Source organism: Emys orbicularis, chromosome 14, assembly GCF_028017835.1.
Source record: "Emys orbicularis isolate rEmyOrb1 chromosome 14, rEmyOrb1.hap1, whole genome shotgun sequence".
Classification (NCBI taxonomy): domain Eukaryota; kingdom Metazoa; phylum Chordata; order Testudines; family Emydidae; genus Emys; species Emys orbicularis.
Window position 1 is genome coordinate 25,670,565 of NC_088696.1, and position 27,010 is coordinate 25,697,574.

A 27,010-nucleotide genomic window follows, 5' to 3' on the forward strand; every position below is an offset into this window, starting at 1 on the left:
CCCCAGGCACTCTTTAAGTAATTGTTTAATGGATTTCAAGTTTTTTGTCCATACATGAAATCTTTCTCCCTCATATATGGGATGTGAAAATCTATTCCAAACATAAATTGCATGTGTTTGGATAATCCCATTAGAGTCCTTACCACCCTCAAATTTAAATGGGGCTGGGGGCATTTCCCAGTACTCCTGCTGCTCCAGGTGAAGTACCATTAATGACCAGTCAGTTCCTGCATATGTTCCCCTGGCTTCAAAACCTGTGTCCCCTATATCCTACTCCGTAAAGAGGGATGCGATGTCTGATAGCCCACCTTTGTCTGCTAAGCACTCCACTGCTACTTGGTGTTGGGGTTCACAGAATACTCTAGTACATCCCACTTTTTGGACATCTGCTTCTACAGTTCAGGGACCTGCTGAGAAATACGTATTCCAATAGTGCTCTTCCTCCCGAGGAGGAACTACCCATGTCAGGCAGGTGCCCTCGCCTTTCACACAGGAGAGGAGCCAGTGAGTCCACTAATATACCAGCCCCTCACAGGGCTGCTTCTCAGCTGCCCTGCTCCTGGGTATATCTGCAGCTGCCTGTGGCATGAAGCCAGAAGCAGTGCTGCTGTTCATCTCCCATGCGCTTCCAACCCTGTAGCTTAGGGGTCCCAGCTGTCTATTTGCGTACTCCTGCAGGGAGGCGCTAACCCAATTACCCTTTGGTTGCCACTTTTCCCCACCTCAGCCTCCATGCCTGAGTCCCATTGTTTCCTGATACAAGGACCTTGCGTCCTGCCCCTCCCCCGACTCTTTGTGGTTCAGAGTGGAGTATTCACTTGCACACCCCAATGGCTGGAGGAATTAATTCCTCCCTTTTGAAACCTGCTGAATGAGGGGCTCTGACTCACCACCTGCTGCCAGAATCCTGGTTCTGGCAGCCTCTGTCCATCAGCAGACCTCTTCTCCCCTGGCTGTGGTGGTTGTTTCTTGCTTCCGCTTCTTGATCCTTCCTATGCCTCAGGAGGTTCCCCCACACCTGTGCACAGCCAACACTCCTTACTCCAGGGGAGGGGTCACTGTCCCCTTCTGCTAGCCTGTAGGTACACAAATTCTGTTCCTTCTTGGGGCCGGGAGGTATCTAAAGCCAGTGATTGGTTCACAAAGCTCAGCAAAGAAGTGACTTCAGCCACAGCTCACTGGAGGAAATGGTTGGGTCCTCCCGGCTTGGCAGTACTGACCCTGTTACTGGCCCCACCTGGCTTCCCAGACCCCCTGTAGCCCACTGAGGTGGAAGGCACCAGTCTAATTCCTGCTGCTGTGGTTGCTGCAGCCACTGCGCCCTCCCAGCACCCAACTGCTGATGCTACCCCTGGCCGCATGGCTTCCATAGCCCACTACTGCTGTCACCTAGTTCCCTTTTCTCCCCTGGGGGGCAGTCCCAGACTCAGCCGTCTGGCTCCCACAAGCATGGGACAAAGCAGTCATAGAATCAGCTGCAGTAACGTGGCCCCCCCTTGAGTGCTGGAGGCAGGAGTCACAGACTTGGCCACCATGGCTGAGCCCCTGTGAGTGAGCAGAGGGCCAGCAGTCCTGGCCATGGTAAGGTAGCCCCATAGGGTGGGGGAAAGGTGGGGCAGTTCCAGACTGTCCTGCAGTACTGAAATGATCCCTACCCTCATGATTGCTTGTTATCCACACATTGCCTCTTGTCCCCTGTCTCTCCCAGGAGTAGGGAGGCTAGGCTCTCACCTGGATTCTTCAGCACTGCCCACACTGGATGAAGTTATCTGGCAGCAGCTCATGGGCAAGAGGCTTTTGAAAAGCCCAGGAAGAGTTTAAATAGATTGGGGGAAGGGACTGGGGGAGCAGCACAAGCGCCAATCAGCCCAGCCACTGGGAGGATCTGAGCAGGAGGAGGGGCCCACTTCTGCCTCATGAAGCATATGCTCTTGCTCTTGCTTCCCCCCTCCCTTCCAGGCACTTACCAGTCCAGTCAATACCCGTCCTGTTGATGCAGGGGTATGTGAGGGGGTATTTCCTTCCCACACCCCCTGCAACAATCAGAGCTGCAGGATTTTGTCTCTTTTTATTTTTCTTTTGCTTTTCTAATACTGTCTCTTCTCCTATTTTGCTTTTTCATCTTTCTCCCTTCTTGTTTCATTTCCTTTTCCTGCTTCTTCCTCCTCCTTTCATCATATTTGCTGTATTTACTTATATTATAATGTATAAATTATATAACACTTTAAAATGTGTTTTAAATTAATACATTTTATATTATAAAGGACTTTTTTTGTTGTTTTGAACATATTCTGCTTAAAACAATCACAAAAGGTAATTTAAAATCATTTTCCTAATCCCACTATAGCTATCTTTATTTTTCAGATAAGTCGGTTTGATATTTAATATACAGTAACTCCTCACTTAACATCCTCCCGCTTAACGTTGTTTCAAAGTTACGTTGCTGCTCAATTAGGAAACATGCTTGTTTAAAGTTGTGCAATGCTCCCTTATAACATCGTTTGGCTACCTGCTCTGTCCACTGCTTGTAAGATTCTGTGGAAGAGCAGTGACTTTACGAGGGAGTATCGCACAAGTTCCTCTTCTCCGTCTCCTCCCTCTCCCTCCCAGCGCTTCCCGCTATTTGGTGGTGGTTAGGACTTTCTGGGAAGGAGGAGCGGGGAAGCGCTGCATCTCCACTCCTCCCCCTCCCTCCCAGAAAGTCCTAAGCGTGAAGCGCCGGGCGGGAGGGGGAGGAGCGGGGAAGCGCTGTGTCTCCGCTCCTCTTTCCCCCCCCCCCCCAAAAAAGTCCTAAGCGCCGCCAAACAGCTGTTTGGCAGCGCTTAGGCCTTTTGGGGGGGGAGGAGCGGGGATGTGGCATGCTATGGAGAGGAGGTGGAGTAGGGATGGGAAGAGGTGGGCCTGGAGTGGGGCGGGGACAGGAAGAGGCGGGCCTGGAGCATCCCCCGGCAAAGTCAGCGCCTGTTCTTCTCCAGGGAAGCTGCCACTGCTGCTGTGAAGGTGCTTCCTAGCGTCCTTGTCTGCAGCAGGCTGTGCCTGTGTGGGGTAAGCCAGGGGCACTTCCCAACCACAGTACACTGCAGTATTGTACAGTATATAATGTCTTTTGTCTGCCCCCACAAAAATTTCCTTTGAACCTAACGTCCCGCATTTACATGAAATCTTATGGGAAAATTGGATTTGTTTAACATTGTTTCACTTAAAGTTGCATTTTTCAGGAACATAACTACAACGTTAAATGAGGAGTTACTGTAGTTCAAAATACTCAATTACAAAATTGCAAACTAGCCTAGCCTAGCATTTTAAAGCTAAAGACTCTAAAATGTGGGGCTGTGTCCAAAGAAATAGTATATATGAGAAGAAGAGATGAGGAGGAGATATGAAAGTAGAAATGTAAAAAGAGGAAAACGAGTGTAAGGAATGGCAGAAAGGTAACAGAAACAGTTAACAAATAAGAGGAAGATGAGATAGACAGGAGGAATGCTGAGGATGGGGAAATTCAAGCAAGTAGAATAAGAAAACAGATGGTACAAGAGAGCAGTAGAAGACGAGAATAGACTAAGTGGTAGCAAAATCAAAGAATAGAAAAACAGATGGCAGAGGAGTCCACTTTGGCTTTTTGTAAAGGACTCTAGAATCTGGATACCCATTATCACTCCAGGCTTTTATAGAAACCTCTAGTTATCATTATTTCTTTCTGCACTGCATTGAACTAACTGGATAGAGAAGGTTAACTTGAAAAACTTCCATTAGTGAATTGTACAGTACTTGAGATTTCTTGGAGATGAACTAGTGTTCTGGTGTTTTGAGCTAGGGGTGTAGTTGGTAGCTAAAATGTTGGTTAGCTTAAAGGCACATTTCCAAAAATAAAGAAATGAGGCTGAATCTGAATGATGCAGTTTGTGTATTTTTTTTTTAACTGTAATAGGTGAGGAGATCTATTGTTGGAAGATGCAGAGTAGATTGTAGAGCATAGCAGAATCCCCAAAGAAAGATGTGGTATTATAGGATTATTAGAATTCCATTTTTATTAGTAGAGACAATTCTTTTATATGTAAAATATTATAGACTGTTCTAGGGAAGTAGAGCTCCATCTAGTGTTACGTTATAATGTGCTTATTACTTGTCATTCATATGGTCTCTGTACTATGTAAGAATAAGCAGTTTAACATGAATGGCAGTTTTTAATTTGTTATGTACAGACACCATATTAAATTTATTAATATTTTTGACATTGAATGGACTCTCTAATCTTTTCCCACTTGAATATAGTTATTCAGATTGGATAATTGTGATAGGGGACATTTTGTTCATTGCATTGTAGCAGTGTGATTGACAATTCTATATCTCAGTTTACAGCTTTGTAATGAGTGAAAATAGCCTTTGTGCTACATATGCAATTTTTTTTAAATGCTAAAGCCAAACAAGCTGACTCCAAGGTCAATTTACATTGTATCTAATCTGCAGAACATGGACACATAGGTCAGGGAAGTGGATTTTTTTTTCCAAAATAAGGAGGAAAAACTCCCTCCCTTCAGTTTGATAAACAGCTAGAGTCCCATGCCTGTTAGCTACTCTCCCATCAGCTTCAGTTCACTAGAGGTAGGGTAGCCCTCAAAACAGGTTCTATTCCATGACTTTCTTTCCCTATTTTGCATTAACTCTCCTTTCTCCCTTGGTAGTTCTACAGTACTTCATTGGATAGAATTTTATTTTGTTACTTTTTGCAGCAAGTTGACTTTTCTTCTGTAAGGTCATCCTGCTGTAGAACCAGTAACCACAGCTTTCTGCAGTCTATGAGGCTCAAAAAGCAGCAAATGATTTGGACTGGCTAGAGTTGATGTGTTCAATGAGACTTTGTTGTTTTCAAATATTCTAAATAGTGAGATTTCTTCCATTACAGTTAATTTACAGCTGCTGTTGGCTTATCGCTTCTCATCACTGCAGAGTTGGACTGTGTGATTGGCACATGGGTTAACCTAGCCCAGGTGTAAGCAGCCACACTGCAAAACCCTACCCAAGCTACTGTGTCCTCACATATGCTGCACTCCCCCCGCGTGTCTTTAGGACTTCTGGGGGCATATCCCATGGTTCTTTATGCTGCAGTAAGATGAGCCACTCTCATTCTTTCCCAGCCAATTGTGAGGAAATATTTGTCTTTCTGGGGACATTGGGGTGGGGGGAAATTGTGGGAAAGCATAGGAGGACTGTCAGCAGTCGCATGATTTATCCTGCATCCGACTACGCCACTGTGACGGGTTCAGTCACAGAGACCCCCTTGGTACTGTCACGTGACATGCTGGAATTACCTCTGAGCCCGTTTTCCCTGCCAGCTTGGGACTTCAGAACCCTGTCTTGTTGAGCCAGACATGCCAGCCGGCTGCAACACAGACCCAGGGTCTGAACCATGCCCCCAAACCTGCAGACTTTAACCAAAAACTGCTCAGCAAGTCACCCATCTCCAGCACCCAGTTCCCAATGGGATCCAAACCCCAAATAAATCCGTTTTACTCTGTATAAAGCATATACAGGGTAAACTCATAAATTGTCCACTCTCTATAACACTGATAGAGAGATATGCACAGCTGTTTGCTCCCCCAGGTATTAATCACTTACTCTGGGTTAATTAATAAACAAAAGTGATTTTATTAAGTATAAAAAGTAGGATTTAAATGGTTTCAAGTAATAACAGACCAAACAAAATAAGTTACCAAGCAAAATAAAACAAAACACGCAAGTCTAAGCCTAATACATTAAGAAACTGAATACAAGTAAATCTCACCCTTAGAGATGTTCCAATAAGCTTCTTTCACAGACTAGACTCCTTCCTAGTCTGGGCCCAATCCTTTCCCCTGGTACAATCCTTGTTAGTTCCAGCTCAGATGGTAACTAGGGGATTTCTCCATGACTGGCAGCCCCTTTGTTCTGTTCCACCCCCTTTTATAGCTTTGGCACAAGGCGGGAATCCTTTGACCCTCTCTGGGTTCCCACCCCTCCTTCTAAATGGAAAAGCTCTAGGTTTAAGATGGATTCCAGGATCATGTGACATGGTCACATGTCCTGTGAGACTTCATTACCTACTTGCTGGCACCCGCGTATACAGGAAGGCTTACAAGTAAACAGAGCCATTTACAACCAATTATCCTGGTTAATGGGAGCCATCAAGATTTTTAACCACCATTAATGGCCCACACTTTGCATAACTACAATAGGACCTCAGAGTTATATTTCATATTCCTAATTTCAGATACAAGAATGATACATACATACAAATAGGATGATCACACTCAATAGATTATAAGCTTTGTAATGGTACCTTACAAGAGACCTTTTACATAAAGCATATTCCAGTTGCATTATATTCACACTCATAAGCATATTTCCATAAACATATAGAGTGCAACGTCACAGACATAGGAGGACTGTCAGCAGTCACATGATTTATCCTGTGTCCGCAATGCAAAGTGGATGGGTTACCAGCCTGAGTGAAAGGGGAATCCAGGTTCTAGCCCACAGCCCCAGCCACCTGCAGTTTGAAAGCACCACTTAATGCCAGTGTAAGGTTTTTGTGTATGGACTCGAGGAAGGTTACGAGTAACATCCAAGTAAGAACCCAGGCTAATTCTGTGGTGAAGACATACCCTAAGAGATCATAAGTAGGTAGTCATCTTTGTCTAAAACTTCATCTTCATTTATCCCTGGGAGATCTTTCTGCCTGCATTCAGAGAGAATGTGCCCAGAGAAATCTTCCTGATGTCACTTACAAAATTCTAGGAAATTTAGTTCCATTTTAATAATGGTGAGCTTATCATCATGCACACCACAAACACACACACTACAGACAACAAACTTACCCCAAGGGTCACGTAATCTCTCCTCCTTCACCTGGAGAACTCCCTCGCGAAACTCCCCTGTTAGCCACTCCTGTTCGCTAGCTCTCGATCAAACAAAAAGAAGTATTTCTTCACACAATGCACAGTCAACCTGTGGAACTCTTTGCCAGAGGATGTTGTGAAGGCCAAGACTATAACAGGGTTCAAAAAAGAACTAGATAAATTCATGGAGGATAGGTCCATCAATGGCTATTAACCAGGATGGGCAGGGATGGTGTCCCTCGCCTCTGTTTTCCAGAAGCTGGGAATGGGCCTGTTCTGTTCATTCCCTCTGGGGCTCCTGGCATTGGCCGCTGTCGGAAGACAGGATACTGGGCTAGATGGACCTTTGGTCTGATCCAGTATGGCCGTTCTTATGCTAGTAAAGAACATCTTTGAGATGCTTACATAGCTCCTACCTCCACACCATGCTGATATTAGCAACTGTTATCCATCCCTTTGCTTTCAAAAGCAATACATTATTTTAAAAGGAAGGTTGGAGGACGATATAGACAACAGGTACACAGCAGAGATATAATGAAGTTCAATGCTGGTGATCTGCCAGAGGTGATGTGGCTTTCATTATTATTGAATGAAATAATAATGTCAATGAAGAGATTATTAAAAGTTAAGATATAAGTAATCGATATATTTCCTATTTGAATTTAATAAATAATTCACTTTTTGCTGCCTTACTTATCAAAATACTGGGCCAAATTCAGTCCTTGGGCTTCACTTTTAGTCAAGTTTTATCTATTTTTCTCAGTTCTTTTACTGTGATACAGATGTATGCCCAAAAAGCCAATAGGAAGAAGAATTGTAGTGGTTTTATATTTATGCCCTCCTCAAAAAAAAAAAGCTGAGTTCATGTTTCTGGTGGTGTTTAATGCTGGGGGCAAAAACAAGAAGGACCTGAATTTTGTCTGTGTAACTAGATGGCCTTACAGTGTCACAATTATTATTTCTTTCAGGCTTACTTTCATTTGGGGATTAATGACAAACTGGGATTATCTGGAAGACCCGACAGGCCTATTGGATGCCTTGGAACTTCAAAGGTCATTGCAAGAAGTGACTGATTTGATAATTAGCATATACTCCAGACAAATTTTGGATTATTCTGTGAAGACAGAATACTATTTAAATTGTTGAATTTACTAAATGTAATCATCTTTTCTGCATGTAAATCTTATTGTTTATTATAAAATGTTTTTAATATAGTTTGTAAACCCATTAAGGACAAAGCATAAGCTATCTCACTATTAAATTATTTCACGCCTTACCTAAGCAGCTAATTAAAGCAATATTTACTCACCCAAGACAAGCTTGATCATGATGGGGTGAACTGCTGTGATTAAAAAAGATTATGGATTTGCACACTGTGTAAGAGCAAGGATTCTTCAGATTAGATTTTTCAGTTATCCCTTTTGCAGATCCTTATTACTTTGACAATTCTGCAAGACTACATCTGTGTTTTCACTTTTTAAACTCTATTAATGTTAGTTTCATATATTTTAAAGAAATGGGTAATGTTAGCTTTTTCTTCCTACAGATTTATCGAATACTAGGAAAGACTGTTGTTTGCTACCCTATCATTTTTGATCTAAGTGACTTCTACATGTCTCAGGATGTTATGCTGTTGATTGATGACATTAAGGTATTTATCTGTTGTTTATCTTATGCAACCTGATGAAATAAGTCCTATATTAAGAATAAATTGTGCGGTTCTAAAGGTTTGATGAAATTTAGGATTGAAAAGGGGAGGTGAAAAAATATATAGTCTGTATACCTTACTATATAAAGTAGACAAGCAAAGTTATGGTGGGACGAACAATGCAAATATTAGCATTAATATACTGTTAGACCAGTGCAGACCCTAGTGGATGTTCTGTGGTGGCAGAAAGCTAACTCCAGGAGGGGGTGAGAATGCAGTGGCACAACATGCTCGAACCCCTGTTTTCCAGGGGAACTGGCAAGCACAGGCCCCAAAGGTAGACGCATTTGGCTGGGGCAAGGGGCATGGCCAGTTCACTTAAGGGATGCTTTGATTGAAAGCCTCACCTGGTGGGGCTTTTTTGGAGCCCTGGCCACAAATTAAAACTTGCCTTCCTTGGGTGAAACACAGTTAAGGGCAGCAGTGCAGATTAGAGCTATGTGAATAACTGGTTGTTCAGTTTGCAGCAAGGATTGAAACCTGGCTGTGCCCCATCCCAAATCAGTGCCCTAGCCATCAGGCTGTAGGGTCATTCCTCTCTCTCTGGTCTGTTGAATATTTAATTATTTATGCAAAGTGGGACAGCATCAACAGGAGAAATTGAGAGAGACTCATCCTAGAATACCTTATAACCCTAGGGGCAGGGCATTCATCTGCAAGTTCAAATCAGGCAGAGTAGGGATGTGAATCTGGGTCTTCCACTTCCCAGGTGAGTGCTCTAACCATGGGGCTGTCAGGTATCAGACCACCGCCACCCCCTCTTCAGTTTCGAAAATGGCACCTAAGGCCTCTTATGAATCAATCCTGACATTTTTTTGATGAAACTAACCAGTGAATTCATGTCAAATAGATGAATAGTTTCAATTGACCTGAAACTGCATTTTTTGGCAAATATTCTATTTGAAAAAAATGTCACCCAGTTCTAGTGCTAACATCACCTGCCCTATTCCCCCATCCTCACAGTGAAATGACCTGGGCTGCAGCAGCTACTTCTGGTGAATAAAAGGTGCCAATTATCTCCCCTGTGCTTTCACTCACTATTCACATCAGAATCCTATTTATACAGATCAATAGATGTAATCCAATATTTCATTCTGCTCAGACTGGTGACTTCGTTGGTTTGTGCCTCACCTATAGTGAGAGCAGTGTTATAAAGCTGTGGCTATGTAGTCTCTGCAAATTGCTTACATTCTTCAGAAAAAAATAAATACGTAACTGAAAAAATTGATTAATTGTTTGGGATTTGAAATCTGTTGGGTTTATAGCAGTACCCTTTATTTTAGGTTGTTTGTTATAGTTACAATATATTGTACTGTATGTTTCCTGGCATGAATCACATACATTTTTATGTTTACCTAGAATGCATTACAGTTCATTAAGCAATATTGGAAAATGCATGGTCGTCCCCTGTTCCTCGTGCTTATACGTGAGGATAACATAAGGTATGGAATACATGTGAAGATCATTATTTGTAATGTGATTTTTTCCCATTTTTAATATTAATGTGTTTGTTTTTAAAATTATAGGGGAAGCAGATTCAATCCAATATTAGATATGCTGGCAGCCTTTAAAAAAGGAGTTGTTGGAGGAGTGAAGGTTCATGCTGATAGAGTGCAGGTATTTTTTTTTTTTCTTCTTCTAAATGTTGCATTCATACTCTGGCAGTAGTCTGTGTTAGTCCATGAACTGTGAATTATTTCTATAGACATATTTATTCCATCAAAATTCTTTGGTTTCTCCTGTGACTTTTTAATACCTCACTGAGTGTTATAAAATTAAAGATGAGATAAAGTCAAGGGTTCTGCTTTTTTTTTTTAAAGCCCTTTGTTCAGTTTCTGTACACTATAAATCATGCTTTCTCTAAGCAGGAGCACAGGGCTTTGATATTTCCTACAAAGGTCCTTTTAATGTGGCAGGGAATCTATTTTATTTTTTTACTTCCAGCCATCTGTCTTGTGGAATTTATCACAAAAGGGCAAGTCCTTGATATCAAGGGTTAAGGACTCTATTCTGGGCCATATCAACAGCAGGGGAAAGTGTGTGTTTCACATATTAACTAACATTAAAGTTCTAGTCAGTTTTAATACATTAGCTGTTCAAAATAAATTTTAAGGGGGAGACTAGGGTTTACCGCAACCAGCTAACATGTTAAAATTACAAAGAGAACATTCCTAGCTCTGACAATAAAATAAATGCTTTCAATGACCATTTAAATAAAAATTTGTAAATTACAGCAGTCACACCTAGTTCATAAAATCTCTGGCTATCATAAGTTAGAGTTCCTGATGTAAATGTCATTGCCATCCATGCAGAGTGCTGCCTGCAGGCTCCAGGGGGCTTTTGATGTTTATCTGGAATGCCTCCTTTTTATTACTTTGTGTTTTATTAAACTGATATATTGTCACAAGAAACATTTCTCAAACATTATCTACACAGTGTGCTCTTTATTTTACACAATTTTACACAATGTACTATTTCAAAGTTCTCAGCAAACCATTGTTCCCCTCCACATTCAATTCCTTTCCTTGAATATTCTTTACATAATGAATAAGCCTTTTAGAATTGTTGTATCTATTTGACAATCACTGCTGTTTATGTTGTCTTTCTTATTCATGAAGGGTGCAAAAACATTTCAGTAACCTTTTTAACTGGCTTGGCTCTAGGATGGTTTTCATCGAGGTTGTGTTGTGCTGTGTCTTGGTATTCTGTGTGCTCTGGTTTTTCACCATCCAATTCCAATCATGGGCACCAAAAATTAGAGATGAGCATTATTGACCAATGTGACACTAGTAAATAAGGTTACATACTCTGCCCCACACCCCTGAGTATCTCTTCATGATATATTTCTTTTTGAAAACCTACTGAGATTTTTCCAGGAATATATTGTTAAAGCAGCTGTGAAGGTAAGTTATCATTTCCCCAGGATTCAGTATAATATATACTGACTAGGTTAGGTTTATAGTATATTAACTATGAAACAGTGAATGTTTACTTCCTACTCTACTTTTAAATTAAGGATGGGGAAACTGATTTGGGTGAAATAGGAATCATCTTGAATCTATGATTCCTCTTTCAATTCTAAACATTTATTTGAGGTTTTGTAGAGTTTTAGGAAGTCTTATCTCCTTTCCCCCTCCTCACCCAAAATTTGTAGGCACTGCTGATCAACGGAGGAGAATTATTTGTTAGATAGAAAATAGTGTACATGTTCCTTTAGTCTAAAAATTGTCTTACAAACTTATCATACAGTTTGGTCAGCTGATATATTATGCCAAATGTGCAGAAAATACAAGAATTTCCACTACATGAAGTGCAAAAGCTCAATCATATAATTTCCTGTCATATTTTGGAAACTGTGCATTTTTTTTGTCATATTTTGGAAACTGTGCATTTCGTTAAAGAGGAAAAAGTCCTGAAAAAGTGGCTGAGATGGCAAAAAGGTGGTAACGCATTATCTATTAAAACAATATACTGCTTTTTCATAATTTATATTGAGTGTGTACATTTGTATGCACGTGTCTGAACATGTACAGTTAGGCGTTAATATCTTAATTCACAAAAGGGGGTGTACAATATTTGCTTGTGACATGTACATTAAAATGTATTCGTCCTTTCAGACAGCATATAATTAGGTTTGGCAGAATTCAATTTTTATTTTTTTATAATTTTGACAGACAATATCTATTTAATGACAGTGGATGTTGAGATTCAAAAAGTTTAAACTTTATAACCATTAAAACTTAAATTGTCCACATCACATGTCAAAATATACAAAGTAAATATTCTTAAATCAAACTCTAATAGTTCTCAAGCAGCATTTTTCTTTGCCTAACTGTAAATTTCAGTTATTATTGATGGAAATACTTTTTGTCTGTTTGTATGTGTCTAGTAAAATTGACTATTACTTATTAAAAGCCTAATCCTTCCAAGCCTACAAATAATTTGTATGGTTTCCAGAACTGTTCTTAATAATTTTTACTTTCATTGTCTGTAACTGCTTCCATCATCAGCTGTGTTCCGGAGGATTATGTATGTAAGAAAGATGACTGGAGGAAATCAGCAATAAAAACAAACAAACAAAAAGCAAGCAGCTTTTTATTTTCACAATCAACTCTCTCAGTGTAATACTGTGGTATTTTACTATAAATTGTAAAATGGAAACTGAGTTTAAAAGTTCACAGGACACGCATCCATTTTTTCTCTCCTATTGACAACTATCAAAACACAATGCTTTTTAAGAAAATCCTTTTAAAAACTGCTTTATTAGAACAGATTTCCTTTAGAACGACATACATATGAAATTCATATGAATATTAAATGAATTAATTGTAATCAATAAGCATACTAAAATATTACTGACAGAAGCTTAACATTGTTATGAGAGAGACAGAGAGCGAGATAAGGAGAGAGAGAGAGCGTGTAAATATTTGTCTGTAGAAGTGTGTGTGTACGTATGTATATATGTATGGGGACAAGAGAGGAGTACTTCTAGACTAAGGAATGACTAAGAATAAGGAATCCCAATAGATTTGCTGTGCTGGGAGTTGGGTGAAACCTTATTGAAGCTTGTGGGCATAACAGGTGCTCTTCATTCAAGATAAATGTAAAAAGCAATTAAATAACCCAGCTCCAGGAATTATGGCCCTGGGGATTCCCCTCTTTGGGGGAGGTTGACTGGGGGCAAGACCTGCTCCCCAACCCCAGGCAGCTGTGGAGCTCCTGGGGAGGGGAAGCCCCAGAGTCATGATTTCTGGAGCTGGAAGGCTTGGGCCCTGGCTGCCTGGGGTGGGGGCTGACTGGCCACACAGTGGCTGCAGCTGGGCTTGGTACCCCAGGGGGACACTCTGCCATGCATGCCAGCAGCTAAGCCTACTCCCTGCATGTTGCCGGGCTCAGATGTGCTGAGGAGCCACCATCTCCAGCTCCTGCCTCTGCTGTGTATGGCCAAAGGTGGGCCTGGGTCCCCTGCCCTGTCCCCTCTTGGTGCATCTCTGCACACTAATGCATACTATAAGAGGAGAGAATGGCTACTTTACAATAACTGTGGTTCTTCAGGATGATGATGTCAGTATGTTCCCATGACCTGCTCTCTATCCCTGCTTTTTGGATTCCTCAGCAACGTGAGGTACCTGCACACCTACAATGGGAGCCACACTGACTACATCTCAAAGAACCACAATTACTGTAGGGTATGTAACCAGTTTTTCTGTAATTGTAGAAAAAAGGCCTTCCTAAGCTATTTTGGTTTGTGGTGATAACATACTGCACTTGCTACTCATGAACAGGAAAAGGTGCATGAAAACTAAAGAGAAATTGGTATTTTAAAATATAGCAGTTTCTTATAAGTCTAACTCAAATGTTCCTGTTCAGTAGGGGGTAATTTGTTACATTGTTGATCTCAGAATTGGTATGTGCAGTGTACAGACTGATACTGTCTTGCTGAGTGCTTCTTTTTTTTTCCTCCCCAGACATTAATATCTGGAGCAGTTGTTGAACAACTTGACTTTCTAAGAATCAGTGAAACAGAAGAGTAAGGATATGTGGGAGATCTAATTACAGTGTTTTTCACAATTAAAATATCTTCTGAACTGTGGACAATTAAATAATTATTTTTTCAGGCCTCCCGAATTTAAGTGTTTTGAGGAGCTGGAACTTCCAAAACATTCGAAAGTCAAGAGACAGACTAGTACTCCAAATGTTTCTGAACTTGAACAACAACCAGAAGTAAATATTAATGACTGGAAAAACAGGTCGACTTATGAGATTCTTCAGAAACTGAATGTAAGAAAATTGGAGAAATTGTTCTATAGTTTTGTTCTAGTTTTCATCAGATTATATTTTGTTTGTTTTAATTCTACTAGTTAACAGCATGTTCTTCAGATGAACATGGTTAACATTGTCACCCCAGCAGCCACTCTCAACAGTTTTCTTGGCCAGAATCTTTATTTTTTATTAAATGTTTATTGATTTTTTTCATAAAGAAACAGATAATGAAAAGAACAAAAAGGTAAAATGACTTATGGCTAGTATATATTTCCAAATACCACATGCTTCACAGGATCTTTAATAGAATTATACAATAATGCAATTTTACAGCTTGTCAAAGCTGCAAGACCAGACAATACTATGTAGAGATAACATGTTAGAGTGGGGGTAATAAAACAGGAGAAGACGTACATAAATAGGGAGAGGAGGGAAGGAATGGACTAAGGGGAAGGGAAGCAGAGAAGGGCTTAGGTGGAGTGGAGGTCTGGCATTCTTTGAGCACCCATTAACATTTTTTATCTAAATGCATCTGGAAACGGTCAATAATTCATTGAATTCATATAATTGTTCTCTCCAGCTTTTAAATAGAACTAGTAACTTCTGGCCTCTCCTGTACTGATTTTTGCTTCTAGAGTCTTCCTTCATTGTAGCCCTCTCCCCAGATGCCACAGAACCCTTTGAGCTGCCACATTCCGGCTAACAGTTTTCCATACTCCCTTTAATAGAATCCATATCATTTTTTTTCTGGTAACACCTGAAATGTTCTAAAGGGGGAGAGATGATTGTGTCCCATATGAATAAATACCTCATACCTAGACTGCAGCTCCACAAACAAACAAACAAACAAACAAACAAAAAAAACCCTGAATGGTTGAAATCCACTAAGGCTAGGTCTACACTACCCGCCTGAATCGGCGGGTAGAAATCGATCTCTCGGGGATCGAATTATCGCGTCTCGTTGGGACGCGACAATCGATCCCCGAATTGACGCTCTTATTCCACCAGCAGAGGTGGGAGTAAGCGCCGTCGACGGGGAGCCGCGGAGGTCGATTTTGCCGCTGTCCTCACAGCGGGGTAAGTCGGCTCTGATATGTCGAATTCAGCTACGCTATTCGCGTAGCTGAATTTGCGTATCTTAAATCGAAACCCCCCCCCCCCCCCCCCCCCCCCGTAGTGAAGACCTGCCCTTAGACAGACTGATGACCTTTTAGTGACTTTTGACTGTAAGATCAACTATAAGTTTCAATTGGGTATAAGAATCATTCAACCTAGAAACTAACAATGAATGATTATTTCACATTTCAGTATTCTGTCTTAGTGGGAACTTGGAAAACTATCATGTCAATTAGTCATCTGATCACAAGCATTTGTTTTGCCAATGGTAGAGGCCCAGGGCGCCAAGACACGAATGATCTTTTTGAGCCCAGTGGTGCAACTTTATTGAACCTTAATATATGTCCTAAAAAAAGCCATTCTAAAGCAGCAGTGAAAAGAGAGTTACCAAACTCTGTACCAGTGTTGCTGCGCCACTCTTTCCTTCAGAGGAGATAGAAAATGAAGATAGAGATGAGTATATAACTGGGATATCACTAAGGTCCTGATCTGGTAAGGTGCTGAGAGCCCTCCAGTCCCACTGAAAACCTAAAATTGGCTATTTGGTTACTATTATAGGGGGACCAAATGAAGATTTAGAATTTATGGGGAGGGGAGACTTTCTCCTTGAAATGTGTGTTGTATAGTACTGCTAAAACAACTGTCTTCTGGTTCGTGTGGAATTTGTAATAACTGTGATGCCTTTTGCTAGTAATTTAAATCTGAAAGTTGTTCTTTTTTAGGACTGCAATTGCCTAGCAAGTCAAGCAATTCTGTTAAGTATTTTGCTCAAAAGGGAAGGACCGAATTTCATCACCAAGGAAGGTCAGATATCCTTTCATGTGACTAAGACTGAGAATATATTATTGCCCTTATATAAATCCATGGTTCGCCCACATCTCGAATACTGTGTACAGATGTGGTCTCCTCACCTCAAAAAAGATATTCTAGCACTAGAAAAGGTTCAGAAAAGAGCAACTAAAATGATTAAGGGTTTAGAGAGGGTCCCATATGAGGAAAGATTAAAGAGGCTAGGACTCTTCAGTTTGGAAAAGAGAAGACTTAGGGGGGACATGATAGAGGTATATAAAATCATGAGTGATGTTGAGAAAGTGGATAAGGAAAAGTTATTTACTTATTCCCATAATACAAGAACTAGGGGTCACCAAAAGAAATTAATAGGCAGCAGGTTTAAAACAAATAAAAGGAAGTTCTTCTTCACGCAGCGCACAGTCAACTTGTGGAACTCCTTACCTGAGGAGGTTGTGAAGGCTAGGACTATAACAATGTTTAAAAGGGGACTGGATAAATTCATGGTGGCTAAGTCCATAAATGGCTATTAGCCAGGATGGGTAAGAATGGTGTCCCTAGCCTCTGTTCGTCAGAGGATGGAGATGGATGGCAGGAGAGAGATCACTTGATCATTGCCTGTTAGGTTCACTCCCTCTGGGGCACCTGGCATTGGCCACTGTCGGTAGACAGATACTGGGCTAGATGGACCTTTGGTCTGACCCAGTACGGCCTTTCTTATGTTCTTATGTTCTTATGACTATTCTAAATACTAGAGAAGGCAGTTTTCTGTGTAGTTCTAATAAACATGAATCATGGACATGGTTAGAAAAAGTTGTGTAGCTATTTTCTTCTCTATTAAAGCAGTTTTTGCTTTAAATGGAAAATGCACATCAATATACTGTAGAGTGGAATGAGCTGTTAAATCTATTAACTCTTTTAAATTGTTTGCATGCAGCATGTTGTTGTCTATTCATAAGTCTGAGCAAGCAATTTTTGTCAGAAAGGGTTTGATTTTGTATAATAAAATGAAGCTGAAGACAGGTTGTGTGTGCCTGTGCCTCTTAGTCTGAAATGTATCAGCAATGTTATATTGATGGTTTTGTTTTATTTTTCTTATTTTGTGAAATCAGATTTTATTTCAAAATATTATCTATAGAGGTTATTCTGCTTCAGTTTTATATCAAAGTTTTGTATTAAAATGCAGGAGTTAAATACACATAAGACATTACAAAATATAAGCTAATAATAACAACCCAGTAATGCTAACCTAGATAATGCTAGATTGGGACCAGCTCTGCTGCCCTCAGGAAGCAAGTGGATGGGAAGGGGAAAATAAGGGTTGGGGAGTGGGTGGAGCTGTGCTCCAGACAGGCCAGTGATGTGAGCTGTACCCTTTCAAGGGCTGCTGTAAACTGTTCCCCACCCCTCAGCCTACACACACATCCCAGAGAAAGAGGCGATCAGAGGTGGAATTAGGACTCTGCTTCACATTTTCTCCCTTGGATAATCTTAGGGTATTATAGTTTACCCACCACTTCATTTCACAGGGCTTTACCTGAGGATGGTCTAATTCTATGTTAGTGCACATGATGGAGACTTGGCACTTCTAGTATAAATATACCTTACATGCAGCATCGCTGTATAAAACACATCCTGGAAAGTACTAAAAAATACAACATGCTTCATTGTGTTTTGTTTTTTTAACTTTATTTTTATTGTTTTTATATACAATATAAACACAAAACAAAACATATATGAATATATGCACGAGATGGAAATATCATATAAATAACAACATTCAATGTTCGTTATTTATAAAACCTGGAAAAACAAAACAAAAACAAGCAAACAAAAAACCTTAATCCATAGAGATCATGCAGGGCATCAATTACTAACGTGACTAAATAGATAAATAAGTGAGAATATATCTTATGAGCATCAGGGATTAATATATACCAAACTGCAAAAGTATGCAATAGTTTCATGTGTGACAAGACACCCTCATATTTCTTCCAAGTGTTTCTATTAGACAGAATCATTTTTTCCATTAATTGAGTAGTAGAGAGCTCACTAAGCTAGTCAGTGTATGAGGGAGGAATTGCAATTTGCCATTTTCTCAAAATAACTCTTTTGGTCACTAAAATAGTTACTGCAGTCAATTTCTTAATGTTAACTGGTAATACCAACTCATTCAGAACCCCTAAAATACACAAGCTTGGATCAGCAAAGATAGCAACTTTTAAAGTTTTTGAGAGTCCCCTGAATAGGGTGTTCCAGAACACGTGCATTTTTGACAGGTATAAAGGATGTGTGAAAGGTTGATTCATTGTACTGTAAAAACATGTTCCAATGTAATACTAAGATTTTGTGAATTTTGGCCACTGTATCCAGACACATGGTCTACTTCTGAACATCAGGGAGGTGTGCACCCTCCCACCACCCCAAATAGTCTGGAAAATACTTGTTGTGGACTTAGACACTTCAGTAGCTTTCTGTGGTCATTACTTTGAATATATAGTTTCTTGCTCTAATGGAAAATGTTCATAGGAAACCTCCCATATTGAAGATTAGTTGCAGCTAATACAATCACCTCATCTCCCTGATCCTCAACTCATAATGAACCAAGTACCCATCTTGAGACCTCTGGGCTTAATACAATTCCTGCATTGCCTTCTGATCAGATAGTACTAATATGTGCAATCAGAGGCGTCATCCAAGGTGAAGTAGTGGATGGTGATAACCTTATTAACTACTGATCTTGCATTAAACAATACAAATCATTGACTAGAGTCCCTGCCAGCCAATTTCTTACGCTATCCCACACGAGCAGCGAGACTGACGTTAAACACTGAATATGTGTTGTACACAATAAATAAATAAAATATTCCTACCAATAATGGTTTGAAGGACCTATGTCCTTCCAGCTGACATGCCCAGGGCCTTCAGATCTACATATCCACAAGCTATGATCTTGCAGTTCAACTCTCCCATGTACCCTACATTGCCTTTTGAAGGGAGGTTGCTGCTACACTTCGGGGGTACAAATAAGTGCATCCCACCTATGAATTTTTAATCTGATGGATATTTCAAGCCTAAGGAATTAAATGGTAATCAGCACCCACTCTATCTCACCCAGTGGTCCCCAGTGCAACTCTCGGTTCTCAATCCTTTGCCATTGAGGCTAAATTAGTGCACCAGGACCTGTGGAGTTGGGGGACGGTGATACAGGAAACTAGTTCTGAGCAGAGCAATATTGTATAATAATGCATACTTAGCTATTATAACTGCTGCTGCATTGCCAGTCTATTTGTAATAAAGCTGTCAGACTTCATTTTCTGGACATTCTTACCAATGCCCATTTTTGGTCTATTTAAATCTTCAGAGATCCTTCAAGGTAGTCATCAAAAAGAAAATCGTTGCAAAATAAGTCAATAATTCACAATTAGGAAAAGTTATTATATACCCGGCAACAGAAAAGAAACCAACTTGATTTTCTTATGTTACATTTATTTTAGCTGGCTGCTTATGCGAAAATTATAAAATGCTGTAGAACATTTGATTTATTGAGTTTTCTTATGGTCTCCCAACAGGTTTGACTAAAATTAGTCAGAGTTACTTGAGCGGTGTCACAGGACACCGGTGATGACTAGGTGGCAGGTTAAATTTAAACTTTAAAGTTAAACATGTACTTAAGTGCTTTACTGAATCTGGTCCAAAATGAACTAACGTCTCTTCAAACTTATTTTATTGTTGCTGAATAAAAGCCACTACAACTTTTATTTTTTTCATGTGTTTAGGTACTGTTTCTGACCATATTGAAAGAATCTATAGACGAGCTGGCAGCAAAAAGCTCTGGTTTGTATATAATATCTTTGTGTTTCATTTTTGTTTGATAGATAAATACTGTTTTTCAGCCTGTTTACAAAACATAAGGCCAGATTGTTAGGTAATGTAAAGAAGCACAGTTCTGCTGACTTCAGTTCAGCCACACCAGTTTACACCAGCTGACGATCTAGCCTAAATCAATTAACATAAAGAAACAAATGGAAATAAATTTATATGTGATGTAGCTGTTCCTGTCACAAGTATATCACAAAGCAAATGGCTCAGTGATCAGAGCAGTAAATGTTATTCTTCACAAATTGGTCTGTAGCCATCTGAGGGCCTATTAGTATAAACTGTGATTGTTGACATTGTCCCTGAAATCGGGGTGACTGGTGTTACTTTTTCCTATAGAATTGTGTTTAATTATGTCCGTTTAACAAATTGCATGATAAACATAGTCAGATAAAAAGAATTAGAATTAGTAGGGTAATTGACATGGTCGTCTTTTGGGGAGACTGTTACAACAGTATAAAATAATGGCTTTCAGTAGCAAGGTTGGTGGTCAAAAACATTAAATTAATAACAAAAGTAGATAAATTTATGCAGTTTACTGCTTATTGTTCCTGAAGGCATTTGGGTTAATGATGGCTTTACCAAAATAATTTTTAAAGGGTTGGGAAAGTAAAGTATAGTATTTACATGTAGTTTGAGTAATTGCTCTATTTGGACTGAAAGTTGAATAGAAATCTCATTATTTAGTATAGAAAACAAGATTTGAGCCTACGATGAAGCCCACTCTCACCTTGTAAATACTGTTAACCAATAAGGTGTTTTTTGGAAAAGATATTAACTATATAAATATAAGAATTGATTTCAGTTTTTTAGTTTTAGTCTGTTAATAGAATGAAATGGACCTGTATCCACTTATAAACCAAATGTTTTCATTGTTGGTATTTTTAATACTTAGAAAACTGAGGCATGTTGTAAAACTAAAATATGTAAAGTCTTATTTTTCATTTCTCTTTTATGATTGTCATATGGCATACCTAGGTTGATGGTACGCTACAGTGCTGCATTTACTCAGAAATTTGCTTCCTCTATAGCCCCACATATTACTACTTTGCTGGTACATGGGAAACAGGTAAAGTGCACAGAGGTCTTAAATAGTGCTGCTTGAGATTTGTTGGCTTACTTGCATTTTGATAGATCAGCTAGTGCAGTTTTGAAATGCTTTGTTCTTGATTTTCAAAGAGTGCGCAACATTTTTCACAGAAGTCAGTATCAGTTTGGTTGATGGATTTTGTACTAACTTTATTGAATATTGTAACTTGTTCATTAACTCTCTCGATAAATGATTCTTTGCAGCTACAAACCCCATGTCAGAAAAGCTTAAACTTAGCTTAAACTTCAGTTTCCATTTTGTCATGAAATTATGATTTATAAAGTTAATTACTTTTTAATAGTAATAATACCGTGTAATTCTAGTTATTCTTGAAATTTGCAGCCAGTTATAACCCAGCACTTTACATGATTCCCTTCTTTTCATCGCTTACATATAAAATATTGCCTGGAGGCAAAAATTGTCAAAAATGTCATTTAAATATGTGTTGCACATGCGGTACTTACTCTTACAACAAAAATATTTGCCTAATCTTTCAGCATAACTTTCTGAGAAGTTAAATGCTTTATTTCCTTTGCAAAGATTAATACAGTTTGCTTGAAAATTTCTAAATCTTTCCAAAACAAACCAAAACATCTACCAAAGAGAAATTTTTCATTGATTGCAAATTGATGGCAAACAAAAACATTGGTGGCAAACAAAAACAGACATTCTTTGATAGAAGAAATAATTATAACATTCTGTTTTCTTAATATGTTGTGAGAGAAAAGAAAGCCAGCTTATTATTTGCAGTCCATAGTTTAATGAGTTCTAACTGTTCCCAACACAGCCATTATTCTATACTTGCTCTAGTGATTAATAAAAATCCAGGATTTATCCCCAAAAGAAAAACTGTATGAAGTGACATTTCAAAAACAAATATTATATGTATTTTCATAGTTAGCCTTTTGGGACTTATCAAATGTGGTGACAGAATTCAAACACATATTTGAATCCATTAAACTAGCATTTGATATCCAGTGGGATTGCTCTGTTTTCTGCCCTCAGGTCTGTTGTGCGCTTCGCAGCAAGCCTTTTAGGTAAACTAGTGGACAGCCTTGCACCATCTATTACTAATGTTTTAGTTCAGGGCAAACAGGTAAGTCTGCATTTTTCAGAATTGCATTCAGCAATGATAATCAAGAGAAAAAATCTGTATAGGCTCTTTCATTTTGTAGGTCTCAGATACTTTAAAAAGTACAAGACTCAAAAAGCTCATTTATTAAATAACAAAAGAACTGAGTAAAATAAAAATTAGTAAATTTAATGTTCTGCATATACTTGTGCTGTGAGAGCAACATAGAGTAGATAGTTGAGCAGACCAGAACTAGATGGGAAAGGGGAGAGAGAGATGCTGCGATTAAAGTTAAGGGGGAACATATGTTAGAAATTTTAAGGAGGAATTAATATACAAAAGGACATTGAAACAAGTAGTAAAACATTATTTAAAGAAAAAGTTAATATATAGAACCTAATAAGCTAAAAGGGACATTAATACATTTTGTACTATGAGTAGCCAGTCAGTGGGGAACTTTTCACCATTCACATTTTTCTGTCTTTACCTGTCCTAGTCCTAGACCCTAAATTGCACTATTGTTTGCCCTCCTGGCACAAAAAGTGTAAAGTAATTATAGTATGATTATAAAAAATTTCTTTCAATTAGAAAAAAATACATATCAGGCAGTTTCATCATCAAATCATTCCAAACATGAAGGGCTGGTAGCATGCTTCTGGTGCTATGTAGGAAAGTCAATGTGCATGTAGAGTGGTTTGTAGTTGCTTACTTTCACCTTTTTTGATTAACCTGTCCTGGTAAAAACATTTTTAATGTAGATTTTTTTAAAATGTCAGGAAGAGTGTGTTTTTCTCTGTTTCACTTACAGTAGATGAGAAATTTTAAAATTTTACATTTTTAAGCATGTTTTTCTTTTGGCTAACTAGTCCAATATCTTGATTGCATTAGAATTTTAAAATCTAGAACACAATTTTGAAAAAAAAATTAAGAAAACAGTAACAAGAATCTTGATTCTTAATTTTAAGGAAGGCTTGCTAGAAAGCTATGACACGGGAAAGGAAAATACCATCTAGAAAAGTCAAACAGTCAAGGATACATGTTATCCAAACTGTTCCAAAATAAAGTGATGGCCTAGTAAGGTCACCTTCTCTTGGGCCAGTTACTCTTACCAATCAGTTGACACCACGCTATATTTTGCCCCAAATGCAGTTTTAATACTACCAGGGAAAGGTTAGAATATGAAGTCTAACTTATAATTGTCATCTGTTGTTCCTGTTTTTCCCCCTACATTGTTGCTAATATGTTCTTAGGTTACTCTTGGAGCTTTTGGCCATGAAGAAGAAGTTATTTCTAATCCCTTGTCTCCAGGAGTGATTAAGAACATCATCTACAACAAGTGCAATTTACAGGATGAGAGGGAAGCTGTAATTCAACAAGAACTTGTCATTCATATTGGCTGGATCATCTCAAACTCACCTGAACTATTTAGTGGCATGTTAAAAATACGAGTTGGGTCAGTAACATGTCTTTGTTTCTGTTTTTTTTATTATTTATTTGTATTATGGTAGTAACGAGATGCCCCAGCAAAGATCAGGGCCCTGGTGTGCTAGTGATTCATTTAAGCAAATACACTGAAGCTTTTATTTATTTATTATATTTTGCACTAAGTCTTAGTTTATTTTGCACTTAGTTTAATGTAACATGTATTCTGCTATAGTAATATTTCCAGCTAAGTTAGAATGACTAGTTCAGGTAAATATCACATACACGTTCTTATTCAGAGAATATACTTGTCTTTCCAAGTATATTCTCTGAATATACCTAAACCTATACCTAAACTTCAGATCATTCAGCAGAATGTAGTTCTGCTGTACTAGCGCTATTAAAACATTTTTATCACGCAAGTTGTAGTAAGATTCACATTACTCTGCCAAGCTGTATACAGTGTGCAGTATAATGAGTATTACTTTTTTGCAGTGTTACGTGGTGGAGTCACTTCATTAAACCTAAACAGAGTTTTAAAGTGGAGGCTGTTTTCCGCGTTTTTATGATGCTATCTTTTCTTTCTCAAGTAGTTTCTGCTTGACTGCTGATTTACCTTTTTCAGGTTTAATTTATATTTCTGTCGTATAACATCCTCATCTTCTGAATTACTAATTTTGTCCTGAAGCTTCTTAGATTTCATGTGAACTATTTATATTTAATTTATTCTAAAAATAGGTCCCCTGCTGTTTTATTTCTGCTGTTCTATATTCACCGTATACTTTGGATGAGAAATATTACTTTTCTTTAAATGCTATGTCAGTAAAGATAAAAATTTAATTCTAGTATCATGTAAAATTATATTTATGTACAGTAGAGGAGCATCATCGTGAAGAAAAAACTTAGTGGAAAGCTTCAACTTTCTTAGTTCTTCAAGTGATTGCACATGTACATTCCACTCTTAGTATTGGTACATCCAGCACATGACTGTTGGAAACTGTTTGTCTCAATGGTACCTGTTGGGCGACTTGAGCTCATTCTGCTGCCGCATGCCACTGCGTGAAGGTATTAAGGGCAGAGCCACCCCTAGACCTGCTCAGTTCTTTCTTACCGCCTGAAATGGTCATTGGGACTCTTTTATACCAGAACAGTTTTAAATTAATCACTGCTTCGCTTGGGGGCCATATAGGAGGTTCCATGTGGTCTCTTTGGGAAAGAGGTTATACAGATATAGATATATATCAGAGAGAGTGTGTGTGTGTGTGTGTGTGTGTGTGTTAGTTATAGTTGTGGTGTTTAAAAAAAAAAAGACTTCTTGTTTTTCCCGTTTGGTTTTTTTTTTTTTTTTTTTTTCTATTCCTGGTATCGAGGTATACCTCAGTCACCAGGTTTCAAGTCATGTGCTTCTTGCTCCAGGCCTCTGCCAGTGAGCGACCTGCACAATAGCTCCCTGAAGTGCTTTGGGAAAGCACACATGAAGGACTGGTGCTAGATTTGCAGGGAGTTCAAGCCTAGGATGAAGAAGGAAAGGGAGGCTAAGCTGAAACTCCTGCTGACGGAGGCGGCTCTCAGGCTACTGTTAGAGCCATCCTAGTCTTACTCAGTGTCATGTGCTGCAGCTTTAGTGAGAAACACACCTGCAGATATTGGCGAATCCCAGCACTGTTCTCCCTTGCCTGTACCAAGGAAGAAATACAAATCTTCCAGAGAGGAAACAGTCAAGGGAAAGTTTCCATTCTCTAAGTCTGGGAAGAGGTCGAGAAGGAGTCAAGTAGAGGGCACCTGAAACCTAAGCACTCCTCCTCCAAATTGGTGCCACAGTCAGCTCCAGCTCTGCAAGGGGCACTGTTGAGCCCAGTTCTGGAAGTGGCACTGTCAACTTCTTCAGCACCGCAACAAGAGACCATCTCAGTGCCAACTACCCTGGAGGTATTTGTGGTGGCAAGAAACCTGCTCTGCCTCTTGGTTCAAGTGTCTCCTTCCTTATAGGAGTCCAGTCCCTCAGCACTGCTGCCACTTCTGCCAGTGATTCAACCTCTGGTACCACAGTTGCCTGCTTCACACACAGGCAGACCCTTGGTACTGTCCAAGGGAAAGCCGGCTATGATGGAGTCACTCCATCTATCACCAGGTTCTTGGCACCAGTTCCCAGCACTGACTGGATCAGCCCGACCATGGTCAGAGGAAGGGGAATCCTGATGGTCAGACGTGGTGGTGGGATCTTACATATCACAACCCCAAAGCAGGACCTGCCGGTCTCTGCACAGATCCTCTCTTCCCACCTATTACTGTGACCCTTCAATGGGAACTTCCATGGGAATGTGGCCAGGACAGTGGGGCCCTGATCCACATCAGTGGCCATTTTGGAACCCTTGAGGTTTCCCACCAGCTTCCAGATCACGTGTACTCAGTTCCCTCATCTAGAAGGGCTGAGTATATGCACTCAGCAGCTCCGTCCCCAGAGTCCAGCAGCAAGCCCAGTACTGAGTATCAAGAGGAGGTTCCAGCACCAGAGCAATAGTCAGTAGAAGAGGTTCTACCCCCTCCAGTCTTCATTTCCTCTTCATCCTCTCCAGACCAGGCAGTTTCGTCCAGCACAACTTCATTTCCTTCTGATGACTTTAATGTTTATCAGGAGTTGTTAGAGAGAGTGGCTGCAGACTTGGGTATATTAGTTGAAGAGTTCAGGGAGTCCTCACTTTGCCTGGTTGACATTTTATCATTGATGGGTCCCTCAAGGGTAGCTCTGATAATTAATGAGGCAGTACTAGAGCTGATAAGGGCCTTATGGCAGACTTCATCATGCTCTTTGCCTCCGAAAAGGGCAGAAAGTACTATGTACCCTCACAAAAGTTTGAGTACCTTTATACTCACCCACATTTGGGCTCATTAGTCATCGCAGCAGCTAATAAGAGAAAATGACAGGGGCAACAAGCTTCCACCCGCCAATCAAAAGATGCTAAGAGGCTAGACTTATTTGACAGAAGATTTGCAGCTGCATATTGCTAATAAACAGGCCCTGTTGGGATGATACAATTTTAATTTGTGGGGTTCCATGGAAAAGTTCAAGGAGCTGCTCCTGGAGAATCCAAGTGAGGAGTTCTCTTCCCTGGTCAATGAGGGAAGACTGGTCATAAGAACTTCACTGCAGGCGAGGCTGAATGCAGCAGACTCGGCAGCTAGAACCATGGCCCATAGAGGCCATGAGTAGCTCATCCTGACTGCAGTCTTCTGATCTTTCCTATGAAGTCCAGAGTACTATCCAGGACTTGCCATTCAAGCGCCCTTCTCTGTTC

At 39.7% G+C, this 27,010-nt stretch overlaps 1 protein-coding gene across 1 annotated transcript in view; it reads left to right on the top strand.

Moving 5' to 3' along the window:
* The window catches only part of PHKB (phosphorylase kinase regulatory subunit beta), a 210,278-nt gene that overhangs the window by 158,183 nt on the left and 25,085 nt on the right, over positions 1–27,010 (top strand). The window contains exons 17-26 of the mRNA XM_065416341.1: positions 7,844–7,927; positions 8,422–8,526; positions 9,943–10,025; positions 10,110–10,200; positions 14,052–14,113; positions 14,202–14,364; positions 16,185–16,266; positions 20,031–20,088; positions 22,226–22,316; positions 23,543–23,745. Coding sequence (XP_065272413.1) covers positions 7,844–7,927; positions 8,422–8,526; positions 9,943–10,025; positions 10,110–10,200; positions 14,052–14,113; positions 14,202–14,364; positions 16,185–16,266; positions 20,031–20,088; positions 22,226–22,316; positions 23,543–23,745 — 1,022 coding nt within the window. The remainder of the gene's footprint in view (positions 1–7,843; positions 7,928–8,421; positions 8,527–9,942; positions 10,026–10,109; positions 10,201–14,051; positions 14,114–14,201; positions 14,365–16,184; positions 16,267–20,030; positions 20,089–22,225; positions 22,317–23,542; positions 23,746–27,010) is intronic.